The sequence below is a fragment of the Harmonia axyridis genome, chromosome 3 (genome assembly GCF_914767665.1).
Source record: "Harmonia axyridis chromosome 3, icHarAxyr1.1, whole genome shotgun sequence".
NCBI classification, from domain to species: domain Eukaryota; kingdom Metazoa; phylum Arthropoda; class Insecta; order Coleoptera; family Coccinellidae; genus Harmonia; species Harmonia axyridis.
The window spans coordinates 18,798,045-18,814,157 of record NC_059503.1 but is presented as its reverse complement, the minus strand read 5'-3'; the positions used below and the strand labels follow the sequence as shown (position 1 = coordinate 18,814,157).

The 16,113-nt window shown below is 33.4% G+C and overlaps 2 protein-coding genes across 3 annotated transcripts in view; one reads left to right on the top strand and one right to left on the bottom strand.

Moving 5' to 3' along the window:
- Positions 1–16,113, bottom strand: part of LOC123674615 (paired mesoderm homeobox protein 2-like) — a 97,506-nt gene that overhangs the window by 33,211 nt on the left and 48,182 nt on the right. The gene's annotated exons all lie outside the window — the stretch shown is intronic.
- LOC123674616 lies at positions 5,634–7,949 on the top strand. Its single transcript, XM_045609550.1, has 3 exons — positions 5,634–5,752; positions 5,826–6,128; positions 7,511–7,949. The coding sequence occupies exons 1-3, from the start codon at positions 5,699–5,701 to the stop codon at positions 7,856–7,858; spliced, it is 705 nt and encodes a 234-aa protein (XP_045465506.1). The 5' UTR covers positions 5,634–5,698; the 3' UTR covers positions 7,859–7,949.

Genomic DNA, 16,113 nt, shown 5'->3' with positions numbered 1-16,113 from the left:
ATGTTTATCTGAGCCCCAGAATTCTGTTTTTTGCGGGCTCTTTAAATTTTTTGAAGGAGTTTCTGTTATCTTCTCAGGCATCTTTTCAAATCATATTTTTGAACTCAAAATAAATTTGTCTAATTGGTCATAGGACGTTTTGTCGATTTCATCGAAAATCGCCCTTAATTATTTGAAAATATTTTTAGTAAAGAGATGACGCAGTTCTTAGAGGCGCATTCCAGTAGTATTTTGTATTTTCATAACTATTTGAGTGCGCTCTTTTTTAATTTACTTAAAAGAATAGTATTTTTAAGATAATTTAAGATAATATTTTTGTGTCGAAAATTGTGTCTTGTTTTACTTACAGACTTTGCGTCCTACAATTTGGCGCCCGGCAAAATGTCCGGTGTGCCGGTCCTGGCGGCGCCGGCGGCCCTGTTCACATCACAAACTTCAAATTTTTCCCCCAATTTCACTATTGCCGATGGAAAACGTGCTTCACGACGACTCAATTTACAATTTTATTGTGTTGTTGAAGCGCGTATCTTATCATTTTTAGAAATGGCGTTGATTCGTCAAAAGTCAAAAGATAATGACTTCAAAAGTGACATCTGCACATATATCAGCCTATTTAAAATGAAACCTCTTATTGAAAAACCTTTCATATTAATTTTAATCGGATTTTAATTAGATCGTTAGTGATATACCATTAAAAATAGGTATACATTAATTAATTATATTTCAACTGAAATTCATGGAAACTTATGTATTTTTTTATTCGCAATATTTTTCTTGGAAAACAATATGAAATGTTCTCAGTTTTAGAGTGTAGCTTCAATAGGACAAAATCAATAACTAATTCCTTATGAGTTCTCGGGGGAGTAGAGTTAAATACACTGGAATATCCTCTATTTAGTTCGTTATTGATTTCATTGTTCGAAATCCGAAACAATGTAAAACAATTAAATTCCGCAGTGAAGAAGGGGCAATATTCTACAACACGATACAATACCCTTTCCATTGACGCAAATCGTTTTTCTCATGAGAAATGGCTCACATTGCAGTCGCTCTATCATTATAGAAAATTAAATATATGGACAGTAGTATACTATTTGTATAAAATAACCCTTTACTTCTAACTCCTTTAAAAGCTAATCAGAAAAAACTTGAATAATTATACTAATATAACTAACACTATTCGAACTTACTCGAAATAGAAACAAGGAAGTTAATACATAAATAATCGAGAGACTACGGCTAGGGATTCATCAAGCATCAAGCCAAGTAGCTTGACATTTTAACCAACTACTTGACTTAAAAATCAAGATCGGAAAGAGTACACACTTGAACTTGACTTGATTTAGATATTTATTGCTTGACTTAATATCAAGCTACTCGATATTACTTGAGCTTGATATGCACTCGTCACACGGTATATATTTCTGCTATTTCGTTCGAGCTTAGACTAAAAAAAGGGATTCCTCGAGCGCCGAAAGACTGAAGCATCCGCCAGTGTGACTTTATTAGTAGTTTTTTCACATTTCTATGAAATCTATTGGTAGATTTTGATAGTTTCTCACCAAATTTGGCCTAAATGGCCAATGATTTTTTATCAATGCCAGCATCTTCAGTTCCTGTTGAAAGACAATTTTCCAGAGCTGCTCTTACAGTTACAAAAACCCGCAATAGGTTAGGCGATAAATCTATATAAGATAAGCATTGTTTTTTTTTTAAGATACCTCATGTGTCTTATATCCTGGATGGAAAATTATGAAATCAAACAAAGCCTGGAGGTTTCTCAATATTGAGCAACTTCATTTTTTTATTATTTTTCATCATTTATTTATTTTTATAATTTTTTATTTTAAAAAAAGTTGATATTTTCGGTTCTTTTATACAATAAGTTTCCTTCTCATTTCTTCATTGATGTGACACTACACAATGAAACTGCTTAAAATCCAGTAGCTTGATATGATTCAAGTACTTGATATATAAATACTTGACTTGACTCGAGATTGAAAAACTACTACTTGACTTGAGCTTGGCTTGAAATCAAGTTGATCTCAAGCCAAATAGCTTGAAAATCAAGCCAAGCCGTGAAACCCTAACAACGGCAAAACGAAAAAAGTAATAACATACAGGATGTTCTATTTGAGATATCAAAGTTGTTAGTTTTTTTTATATAAGCGTCAAAAATGCAGCGCTGAAAATATTTTTGGTCGATAAAGCAGTACTTCCTGCTCAAGAAACCGAATTTTCGTAAGTAATTGCACAAGTGCATAAAAATTACCGATAATTTTGCATGACAGCGTGTTGTCATGAAAGCTGCATCTCTTTCTCCAAAAATGAAAATGACCGAATGCAGTTTTTCAAAGAAAACACGCTGGAATGCGAAATTATCCGGTTATTCTGATGCACGAGTGTAATTCGGGGGAATATTTCCCGAATAAACTGTTACATTACTTGTCAAACTGATGTAGAATGGAATTGCCATAGATTCGAACTGTGTAAGATGCACAGAAATGTTGCATCTATGAACAGTGCAATTAGCGCAGGGCTGTTTCGCTTCCTACAATGCAATTATCGCTGTAATTTTCGATAATTGTTCTCCATATACAGAATTTTTGACAGGAGGGAAATATTCGCTGTAATTTTCGATAATTGTTCTCCATAAACATAGAATTTTTGACAGGAGGGAAATATTCCATAATAAATAGCATTCCTTTCTCTTTACAATAAAATAAACATCCATTGATTTCTTTCAAAATATAAGTACTCGTTTTTTCTCACTATCAAAATGAAGGTATTCAGTAGAAGATTGATAGGAAACGAACAAAACTAATTCTGAAGAGTGAAAACAATACGAATTCAGAGTGAATATGAAGCAATACTGTGCAACACGAAACAGAACCCTTTTCAAATCCCTTTTCTCATGAGAAGTTGTTCTCTTTGCAGTCGCAATCCCAATCAAGATAGAAATGGGAATATCCTTACAGTAGCATGTTATTTGCGGGTATTAAATAACCGTTTACATCCAACCCCTTCCGAAGGTAACCAGTAGTAGAAATGTGTCATTATTGAAGAGAGCAAGTTTCACGGAACTCGTATTCACTGATCACTTCCTGGATTTGGTCAAGACGGGGAAGCTCAAACATCAAACACGTTGGCAAACTGGAAGAATTTTTTTTTTTTGCGATTCTCGCCCATGGGAAGCCATCCGTTTCGCATTCCCTCATTATTTGAGGATTATCGGGATGTCCATTAGACCATGAAATTGTCTTGGATTCGAACACTTCAACAATAACCTTTGGACGTGAATGGCTCAACTGGATTGGGAAGAATTTATCGAGATTTTCGCTTTAATTTGAATGGGGTGAGAAAATAAATGTTAGGGAGTGAAATCTGAAAATGAATACAGGGAATTGTGGATTGAATTTGATTGAATTCTGAACTTCCTAATCGAATCTGGATTGTGGTTGATATAATTTTCCTACATTGAATGACAGGGATATTGAATAGAGAAATATTTAATTTGTGACTGCTATTTATAATCCTCAGAATTTTGAAGTTGAGGTCAGTAAAATTTGTTTAATCTTATTTTATTTCGCAGTTTTGCCTTAAAATACATATCATAAACGTTGCATTAAGGTCAAAATAGTTTTAAATCCTATATAGAGTTTTATGAATATCAATAATCATCATAAGTTTTTGGCTAAAAAAGAAATGTTAATTTCTTATTAGGTACGACTTTGAGGTCCATATAATCAGTTGATAGAATAAATAACGTTTAAATCGCAGATCGTTCCTGAATCCATGAAACTATGTAATTTTTTTCAATAATCTACGTGAAAGGACACATATTAGGTCAATTGAAAAGTCCCCGGCCTGATGCACAGATGGCGGTGCTAGTATTGAATACATATGATTTTTAGTAAGTATGTACCAACCTTCAAACGATACGTGTCAAAATTTGACAGCAGTCCGACCATTAGTTTTTGAGATATTGCGATGTGAGTGTAGCTACTTTTGTTATTTGAAAAAGGTGGAGAAAAAGAATTTCGTGTGCTGATAAGATTTTGCTTTTTAAAGGAAAAATACAGTTGAATCAAAATCTTGACTTGATGAAGAGTTTCTGGAGTCCGCACCAAGAAAATCAACCATCATTGATTGGTATGAAATGTTTAAATATAACGAACTGAGCACCGAAGACGGCGAACGCAGTGGACGCCCAAAAGAGGCTGTCACCGACGAAAGAATCAAAAAGTTCACAAAATAATTTTGAATGACCGTTAAGTGGAGTTGGTTGACATAGCAGACATTGTGAAGATATCATCTGAACGTGTACATCATATCATTCAGGAATATTTGTACATGACAAACCTGTGTGCGAAATGGGTGCCGCGCGAGCTCACAATCGATCAAAAGCAACAACGTGTTAATGATCCTGAGCAGTGTTTGATGCTGTTTCAGTGCAATAAACCTGAATTTATGAGTCGATATGTGACAATGGATTAAACATGGCTTCATCACTTCACTCCGGAGTCCAATCGCCAGTCAGCTGAGTGGACTGCACACGATGAACCGAACCCAAAGCGAGTAAAACACAAAAGTGAGCGATTATTTTATAGCGTTATTGGATCGTTTACAGGATGAAATCGTTAAAAAACGGCCCCATTTGAAGAAAAAAAAGGTGCTGCTTCATCAAGACAATGCGCCGTGTCACAAATCAATAAAAACAAGGGCAAAATTGCATGAATTGGGCTTCGAATTGCTTCTGCATCTACCGTATTCGCCAGATCTGGCCCCAGCGACTTTTTCCTGTTCTTAGATCTCAGAAGAATGCTTGTTGGAGAGAAATTTAGCGCCAATGAAGAAGTAATCGCCGAAACTGAGGCCTATTTTGAAGCGAAAGACAAATCGTACTACAAAAATGCTATCGAAAATTTGGAAGATCGCTATAATCGCTGTATCGCCCTCGAAGGAAAGTATGTCGAATAATATAATAGAATTTTCCCAAAAAAATGTGTTTTACTATGGTAGACCGGGGACTTTTCAATTGGCAGGTACATACCTAATGCAGAAAAGTTTAGGATGAACAAGATCCATGTGTAATATTCGATAGCCTCAATTGACTAAAAGAAAACCATATCGGAATCTGGCATAAACTTTAACTTTCACGTGGCTCCAAAGAAAAAAATATGAATACGTTAAATCCCAAGATCTCGGTGGCCAATTGTAATCACGTTGTTCGTATGACACGTAGTGCCGCCTTGTCGGGAATTATAAATTAACGTTAAGACCTAAGTCTTTATACAAAATACGAAGTATTTCCGTTTATGGAATATTCCCAAGATCGACGAGGAATCGACTAAGTCCGGGCTACAGCAGCAATAGTATGACAGTTGATCTTGAGCGATAATTTCACTGCGTTCTTGAAGCGTTTTAGTTATGGCGTAGTTTTTACTTGTCAAATGTCAAATAATGACAGCCTCAAAAGGTGACAGCTGCCGCTATCTAGCGGGAAATTCCAAATGAAACCTCTTAGTAGAAAACCTTATATACAACGGATTTAATTTGTTTATCATTGTTGGGTACTGTTGATTCAAATCACTTTTATCATATGCTTCAATCATATAATTTTGATGTAATCGCTTGCATCCTCTAATAAAAATCCTTTTATTCTATTGAAAATTCGAACTGAATCATTGTCGACAAAATGTTTCATCCTCATATCGTCACATTTATGATACTTATGATGGTTTTAGTAAAGGTATATTTTTTCGTTCACGGCAAAAAATTCGATTGTGAAATATTCTATGGTATCAGCAATACATATTTTTTAGGGTGAAAAAGAGATGATATTTGAGATGGAAATGGATTGGCTTAATTCAAAGCCAGTTTCATCTGGAAAATCTAATGATAGTTCGTTGTTATGTTATTTGAAGTGTAAATGCGACAAGAAAGAACACATTGAGAATGGCAGTATCTACTTGAACGTTATTAATATTTTTTCCAACGAAAAACACTTCATTCTTTCTGGACCCATAAGAAATATGATGTTGGAATGTATGACATCTAATCTATCAACAGAAACCTGTGATCCCTGTGGGGAGAATTATAGCAGATGTAAGCCTGTTGTATCGAAGGTACGATCTGAATGAAAATAATTTTTATTTATTGCCGAATAGTTTCAATTGAATTCATTGAGATGGATGATTCTTTTATTTCCTTCCCAGCGTTTCTTTATGAAAAACCTCCGAATGAAGATACCAGATATTCCCATTTAACCACCTATAAATATCTTCAGCCAATGGTATTTAAAAAGTATTTATGGATGGAATGGGTAAAAATTAAAAAACTTATAACTCAATTCGTGAAATTTTTATTGGTGTCGTGAAGCGGCAGTTGTCATAAAGGTATTGCATAAAGACATTATTAAAGGAAGAAAAATAGTATATTATTTCATAAGGAGGAGAAGTATCACTTTTCATGGTGAGCCTGTATACAACTATTATTGACGAATTGATCATGCAGCTCGAAGCGATGATTTTAAAGAAGTCATAATGCAAATTCAAATTATATTCTCTTGAATCGTTGGATATCTCCACTCATTCAAAAAAATCATATAATAAACAAAATTTAATAATCATTCTGAGCAGGGGAATGAATCTTTGATTATTCCTTCCGGAAAACGAATGAAATTTTCAAAAATGTATTTTGTAAAAAGATATTGCGATGAAAAATATTGTATTCGATTGTTTTATTTAGCAGTGCGGTGTAGGGTTATTTATTCGATTCTTGAGATTATATAAATACGCAATGTCGGAATTGTTATGTGAAAGGGTTAAACATTCAGTTCTTGAAAGAAACTTATTGTTCATTATTCTTCTTGGACAATATAAAAAAAAATTATACTGAAAATTATTAAAAATATGTTTTGCATTTCATAGTGGGAGTTTCTTCCAAGTGCTCTTCTTATTTTCAACAAGACGGCAATATGTGCCACACAAACAATGGATAAGTGATCCAAATTGTCCATGCAGATATTGAGATGACTATTTTTTTGTGGGGACACGAGAAAGATAATGTATATTCCAATACTCCAATCAATCGATTCAATACCTTAAAGTTGGACTATAGCCGTGGCTGCCATTTGGCTCATATCGTTTTCCATCTTGAATGACCTACCTTTCTTCTCACAATGAAATAAACATCTATTCACTTCCCTTAAAATATACTGTTTCTTTTTAAATATGAAAATAAAACTTCTCATTGGAAAACGCAGTATGAGAAAAATTATATCATAAAGTTATTAAAACATTTAATTTCATAGAGGGTCATTCTAACTTCACTCAGTATAGTTTGAAAACTGTAGATTTTGTTTAATTTTGAATATTTCGAAATTTTCCTTGATTTTACTAGAAATATACCGAAACTGTAACAACTGAATACTTGTTTCTATAATCCTGAAAATCAAATTCCATTTTCAAATATTTTTAATATAAAGAATTGAATTGATCTCTTCCAGTGGTCCAATATATCAAATGAAGATTCAACTTGCTGTGTTCAAGAGAGTTCCCTGGAAATATCGAAACTAGACTGGAATAATTTCATCGGTTTCCCAGAAGAAGTCGTCTGCCTCATGAAATGTATAAAAGCGCGCAAAAGCATATTCAATGAGAGAGGAGTGGCTGAAGCAGGGAACGTCTTTACAAACACAGAATTTGTTGACATTAAGCACGAAAAAAAACAGACTTTCAGGCGTTGTGTAGTTAGTGGAACTGGCGTTCATACTTGCGAAGAGATCATCCATCTTTATATTTGCTTCTTCCGATATATGAAGAAAGCCGAACCGAGAGAATGGCTTTACTATTGAATTCTGAATTACAGGAGAATGTTTTAAATTGAAATTGATATTCATCGTTTTGTTATTTCATGAAACATTCTCAGTAAAAGTGTTCCCAAACGGTGGGGCTCGTTTCACTGATCCATGATAACATTTTTGAGCTCAACTCCTAACAGCGATTAAACTGTTTCTGCTGAGAATATAGTTGCCGACAGTGTAGGTAATTATTTCTCAATCAAATTTTGTTTTGTCCAATCTGCGTGCATATAGTTTTCTTCAAACAAGTTTTCAACTTATATTGTGTCAGGATTTCCATAGTTAATCTTTCGTTGTGGTAAAATCAGAAACTTTACATTAAGTACAAGAGTTGTAAGAAGCATATTAGGCCAATTGAAAAGTCCCCGGTCTGATGCACAGATGGCGGTGCTAGTATTAAATCCATATGATTTTTAGTTAGTATCAACTTCAAACGATACATGTCAAAATTTGACAGCCGTTCGACCATTTGTTTGTGAGATATTGCGTTGTGAGTGTAGCTACTTTTCTTATTTGAAAAAAGATGGAAAAAAAGATTTTCCGGGGTCTGCGCCAGGAAAATCAATCATAATTGATTGGTATGCTAAGTTTGAACCTGTTGAAATGAGCACCGAAGACGGCGAACGCAGTGGAAAAAAAATTCACAAAATAATTTTGAATGACCGTAAAGTGGAGTTGATCGAGATAGCAGATATTGTGAAGATATAATCTGAACGTTTACAATTATATCATTCACGAATACTTGTACATGAGAAAGCTATGTGCGAAATCGCGAGCTCAAAATCGATCAAAAGCAACAACGTGTTAATGATTCTGAGCAGTGTTTGAAGCTGTTTAAGAGCAATAAATCTGAATTTTTGCGTCGATATGTGACAATGGATGAAACATGGCTCCATCATTTCACTCCGAAGTACAATCGACAGTCAGCTGAGTGGACTGCACACAATGAACCGATTCCAAAGCGAGAAAAATCACAACAGTCAGCTGGCAAGGTTATGGCATAGTATTCTGAGATGCGCAAGGTATAATATTCATTGATTACCTCCAAAAGGTCATACCATCAACAGCGATTATTATATGGCGTTATTGGATCGTTTAAAGGATGAAATCGTAAAAAAACGGCCCCATTTGAAGAAAAAAAGGTTCTGTTTCATCAAGACATTGCGCCGTATCACAAATCAATGAGAACAATGGCAAAATTGTAAGAATTAGGATTCGAATTGCTTCTGCATCCACCGTATTCGCCAGATCTGGCTCCGAGCGACTTTTTCCTGTTCAAAAGAATGATCGCTAAAAAGAAATTCACCGCCAATGAAGAAGTAATTGCCGAAACTGAGGCCTATTTTGAAGCGAAAGACAAATCTCTCTACAAGAAGAAGAAAAAGTCATTGGATATCAGTAGATATTTTGGTAACTCAATTAGTGGTTCAAGCATATCAAGCGTACCTAACTATAATGAGAATCCTCATTGATTCTCGAATGAAAAGGAATACCTATATCACAAAGTCAAAATACTCGCATTGATTAATTAATCAAAAAAATAAAGTGTCACTGCGGCAAATAATGATTGCAATATGAGGTATCTTGTATCTACGATGTAAAATTATAAATTGTTATGAATTTTGAATCGGATACACACTTTTTCGCATCTGTCCTCAAAACAAGCCCTGTTATGTTATGATATGACTAATATCTTTTTACCCGCGATCACAACATATGACAAGTTTATTAATTTTTTTCATTTGACGTCATATGGGTAAATTGAACTAGTAGAGCACTCGATACTTAATTAATCATAGGGATCATCGATCAGTCAACAGTATCAACATGCTCATTACCCTAACGTTATTTTAGGGGTCGTTATATGATCATCGTAATTGGATTTGGGCGATACTCGTTATCATTGCTATAAATAGATGCATGCAGTCTTCGGAAAATCGTTAATGCAGTTAGTTATAGCTAGCGATTGATCCAGTTTTCTTACGCTGGTTCCATATATCACAGCCTCATCATACAGAAATGTATGTATTTTCGAATTAAAATTCGAAAATTATCGAAAACTCAATGTATTGATTTTCATACTGTATGAAAATCAGAACATTACTCATTTAACAGTTTGTTTCGACGGTGGTTGCAAATTGATACAAATATTTTTTAGTATCTATTTATGCCATTCTGTCTTAGTTTTTATACATTTAATAAAGTTTAACTGTATATTTCCAATATTCTCTGTACTCAGATTAATTCATCCGCATTCGACTAAATGAACTTGGTAAGTAAATATTTTAAATTTCTACTCTGTTACCTTTTATTTATACATATGTGTAACTCCAACTTATACCTATTTTGTTTGCTTCCTCTATATCCTTGATAAAGTCTTAATATACACTGTGTCCGTAAAGTATGGAACAAATTCATTTTTAGCTGAACAGACCATATTAAGGAATAATCCTGAAACACGTCGATTTTTGATTTTAATTTACCGTATTTCAAAATAATAATCTAATATACATGGTGAAATACTTTCGAGTAATGACGTCACCATAATTTTTTTTTATTGGAACACCCCATTTTGTCTCAATTTTCCGATTACTCTAGCTGAGCTGATTCCAAAAATGTATCACATGTTGATTCCAATTGGTACAGGGTGGACAAAAATACAATAGTTTTGTGTGTGCTCATAAAGTAACGCGTAACATTCTTTATTAGTTAAATTAACAATATTATCAAAAATACTTATTGTCTAGCTGCAATTGGTTCGAATGTAACACCCTGTAGTTTATCACATTTTTAGATTATTAAAAATGAGCTGTTTCCAAACATGATTGGTGCTTGTGGTCTAGCAGACAGAATATGAAAGAAATTATTTCTTATTTTTGAAATTTTTATTAATCTAAAAATGTAAGAAACTACAGGGTGTCACATTCAAACCAATTACCGCTAGACAATAAGTATTTTTGATAATATTGTTAATTTAACTAATAAAGAATGTTACGCGTTACTTTATGAGCACACACAAAACTATTGTATTTTTGTCCACCCTGTACCAATTGAAATGTGATACATTTTTGGAATCAGCAATCAGCTCAGCTAGAGTAATCGGAAAATTGAGACAAAATGGGGGTGTTCCATTTAAAAAGAATGACGATGACGTCATTACTCGAAAGTAATTCACCCTGTATATTAGATTATTATCTCAAAATACGGTAAATTAAAATTAAAATCGACGTGTTTCAGGATTATTTCTTAATATGGTCTGTTTAGCTAAAAATGAATTTGTTGCATACTTTACGAACACAGTGTATAAACGAAACGTTGGCTTAGTCCAAATTGGTCGACTTATTGCAATAGTCCTAACCCTGTAAATCGAACTTCAACATTTATACCTAGTGAGACAATGAATCAAATTCTGAATTAGAAGAATCAGATTGCGTAACAGTGAAAAGAAGTTCAGCTAGTCCACGATAAAATTGGAAACATTTTAATTATTCCCTCTGATAGTTACATGGTATTGTCGAGGCTGTAGAATACAATTCAACATTCAAGCCCAAACACTAATTCATTGCCTGCACTTACTTCCTCATTCTTATCAGTTGTATTTCACAAAAGATGGAATTGTCAGTATTGTCGATGACAACACCCTCATTTTAGTCTTGTAAGAGAGGACAAGACCTTAAACCATCGATTGAAGATCCCCAACATAAATCCTACATTCAACCGTCGATGCACCGTAGGCAGGTGAAGAACTTTTGTGTTCCAGCAGATGCTCTCAATCTGTCTCAAAATATATCACGATATCTGACGTATGGCGTAATACCAAGAGCGACTAATTTTTGGCTGCCCATCTGGCCTTTCTGCGAGAATTTCTGTGTGGGTTGCCCTTTTGTCCGGCTATTAACATCAAAACAACTACTCAACATTAGCTATCTGGTATAGAATCGAGATTGATAAAAATCAGTTTTGACTTGAAGAACGTGCCACTTGAACCAGTGATATCCTCTTGAATATTTATTTGCAAGGGGTATAATTCTTGGACATGGCCTTTTATAGCTTTGAGCTACATGGGTAGGAGTTATAAAACTGATTTTATGGACTGTTAATTTGAGAGTTGTCACTGTGAGCTTGACGAACACTTCTGAGATTGAATCTAACCATAAAATTTATAGCTTTGTAGGATTACCAGCATTGATTACTTCCGATATTGAATTGTTGCTTTAAAGGGAAAGGAAAATGTACGGACAATTTCATTGAACTCAGTATTATTGTTGCAAATTTCACGCAAATTCGGCAATCGAAAATTATTAAGGAAGTTCAGGAAAAGCTACAAATTTTCAAATGCTTTACCTCAAAAAATTCTGAAATAATTTTTACTTTTATTTTCGGTGTGTAGTTTAAAATAATGTTGTTTAAAATGATAGTAGCTGCGTAGTGAGCTACTCGCGATTTTAAATTTCTCTTTCAGCATCTTGAGCGAAAAATTATTTCTTAAAGATGATTAGTTGCTATTATTGTTCAATTGCTTTAATTTTTTTCTTCAATTCAAATCTATTGAAATTTTGAAATTGAAAATATCAGGCAAGATGAGTAATTTTTCATCTCTGCATGTATTCCTGAATTGAAGCCTGAATTCAAGTATCTTTGATATTTGTTGGTGTGCTTGAGATACATCAGTTGAAAATTTCACGAACAGTATTGGCGAACAAACTTGAATGGACATGAAAGTAGTCTGTGAAGAAATTAAGTGGAGCTCAATGATGAATGCAAATTGCCCAGCATTTACGTACGTACATAAATCAACAATGGAGAACCAACTCACATTCTGCCAGGCACATTTCTGTTTGATTCAGTTGAGTATAAAGAGCAGAAATTAGGTGTGCTCTGTTGAAGAGAACTGAAATCCATATGTATAATTTTCAACTTCTCGATCGATAACACATTGAAGAATGGATGTTTCACAGAATTAAATATGCAAAAAATGAAAAAGTGAAATTTTTTGAGTTTCAGGTAGGTAGGAAAAATATTGATTATACATGATTGATGATACTGATTATTGAAATATTTTTTAATCTTCAGGATGTTATGGAATAATTATAATAATAGATAATGTTATATCGAGGGTAATGTAATCTTATTTCAAAAATTATTTTTACTCTTAAAAAAGCAATGGCGCAAATGTGTAAATGCCGACAAAACCAAAAATTTTTGTGGTACAGGATAAAGGTTGATGCATGTAGGACTTATTATGTCCAAATGTTTTATATTCATGAATCCAAGAATAACCACCATTCAGAAGTAATCTGAAGTTGAATAATTTGAACCCAATAAAGTAGGGTATATTTTCTCCAAACATAGAATTGATGATCAAATTTTACCCTTTTGCGAGCACTCGTTTTCCGAATTTGAAAGAACATTTTATTATTTCGTCACAAAATCTATAACTATTCCACAGGGTGTAAATAAATTGGACGCGAATATAGTTTTTTTCTTCACCCTGTATAAAGAAACTATCAACATTTTTGGATATTTTTTCTTGAGTTTGATTCAATACCAAAGAATTTATCTTCAATTTGGCGTAGAAACAATGGAAATCGATGCGCAATTACGAATGTTTTTGGTCAACGAACTTCAGCAAAATTTTAGGTGGTCGAATTTTTTTGGCGGTGAGTGTATATACAGTTATGTGGTCTCCAAGGGCGTTATGTTTGAATGAACGACCAACCAAAAGCCCCAAACTTTCCCTATTATTATGTGTCGCTATTAACGAATGATTTATCTACCCCAGTTACAAGATGATTCTTTCAGTCTGTATTCCAGAATTCTAGAATTCCAGGGAAATGAGAAGCCGATGAATTTCCTAGAGAACGTTCTCATTCACTTTCCAGGACCACCATTTGGGAAATAAATGATAAAACCGACTACTTTGTAGAATTGATTTCCTCCGATAATCAATGCGTCGAGAGCTCTTCAGAAACGGAAATTAAAACTTGAATGAAAACCTATTCCCTTTTTCATCGATTTGATTGCATACTGTGGATTTTGCGAGTATAACGGTGCATATTGAATTCTCATTTTATGAATGGTTTCCTTTCAAGGTTTTTATTTCATTTTTGATTGAAATATATTCAGGGTGATCTACAAGCTTTATGACCAACTTTGACATTGAAAGCTATGCTCATTCTGATTTTTTTTTCAATGAATATAGTTCCGGTTCGTTTTCGTTAAGTTAAAAGAAATATGAAATATGTAATTTATTTTCATTTTTGACTTAAAAGTAGGCAGAATAATGAAAATACCAGTTGATGTTGATATGAAAACAAGAATTCTGTTTATGATAACTCAAACAATATACTCATAATTCTAGTATTATTATATTCATTGTTTAAATTTTTAGGTTTGAATTTTAGGTATGAAAATCTACACCATTTTCTTTTTTTCGAGGAAATTATTCCATTTCTGAAATCAATAGGGTTTCACTGAATGAAAAGATCTCCTAAATTTTTTCAAAGAATGTACCGTTTTAGAGATAATCGAGTACAAATCAAATGCTATCTACAAAAATAAATTGTTCAAATTTCCCCTAGAAAAGTTAGTTAGATTTAATTTTGAACTTTTCATAATATTAGAAGAGTTTTTAGTTTGTAATTCTTTATTCATACCGCTTTGAAAATAATAAGAGACTTTTTCATTGAGTTAACCCTGTTGATTTCAGACATGGAATGATTTTCTCGAAAAAAGACACTGGATAATTTTGGAAGGAGATTATTAAAACACTACATTATCTAGACTTCAATATCTAAAAATTAAAACAACGAATGTAATAATACTAGAGTTTTAAGTAAAATTCTGTTTTTTACTTCAACAAACTGTATCTCGAAAATAAAGCATGTTGGATATATGTTAATATGAACTTTTTTTCATGAAAAATGTTGTTCTATCTGACGCCACAGTTATTGAACTGAAATTTACTGATAACAAAAAACAGTTAACGAGATATTTGAGTTTTGTGATTTTTAAAACATTTCTCACTTCACTCAATTTTTTGTCAATTTTCTCTTCGTTGACCAAATTTGATTATAATTTTGGATTAATTTCGTGGCCAGCGAGAAGTCTGGATCTAACACCGTTTTAATAGACGAAGATTTCGAGAGTAAATTTCAATCGGATAGTCATAATAACTGAAGAAATAAGAAAGAGGGCACGTGCTTGTATAAGGATTAAGGAAATGTGGAGGTTATTTCGAGCATAATTTATGAGTACATTTTCTAGTGAAATTTTGAGTTTAATTGCAATAAAAAAATATATAATTCATTATTCTCCACCTTTGTTTCTTTCCCCTTTCAAATCAAAATCTGCTGAAACAAAACTAGTGCTCGCATTCTAACGAAAACTTTTATAGTAAATAAAGAAGGAGTTTGGTAAGTTTTCGGAATAATTTTGTCAAACATTGAGGAATTCGAAAGTTGCAGGTAGATTTATATTAGAAATTTTCTATTTTTTCTTCATATATCATCTTTCAAGTCATACTGATACTTTTTCAACATCTAATGCAAAATAGTTCTGCTTTTTTCATACATATCATATACTTTTCTGATGAAACTAATCCAAAATTTGAATGAAACTTTGTTAACGTAGAAAAAATTGACGAAAAATGAAGTAAGGTAAGCCATTTCTTAAAAAACACAAGAACTCAAATATCTCGGAAACTGTTGCTTTTCAATTATCGAAATATATAGGTATGGCTGAATCGACAGCAAATCAGTGATACTTACACTTCTATCGAAGGTTTTAATTTGAGAACACCCTGTATAAAAACGAATCCGTTAGCGGAAATCCGCCCTCTCCTCAGCAATTCGCAACGCCGATCGTACAGGAAATAGAAGATATATGCGTGAATCCCAAAAGAAGTTATTTACCTGAATTATGATCGAAGCGTCTTTCAAGTCTTAATCCGGAACGATTTTCATTCTCCCTCTTTTCAATAAATCCACCGATCTGAACAGAATCACCAGAAATTATTGAAATGAGACAAAAGGGCTCGGAAGTTACTGTCGCCCCGAAGCGAGATTCGTTCAAAAACAGGGAAAGTTCCCGAAGATATGCTCCAAATTCCTTCGCATGCATTGTACCCCTCAATTTTATCCGGCTTTCAACAGAAATCTAACAGTGCGTTATGGCGAATCAATATAAAAACACCTGGTTTCTTGCATAACAGTCGCCCTTGATGCCAGTCTGCAGCTCGCTTATTGTGA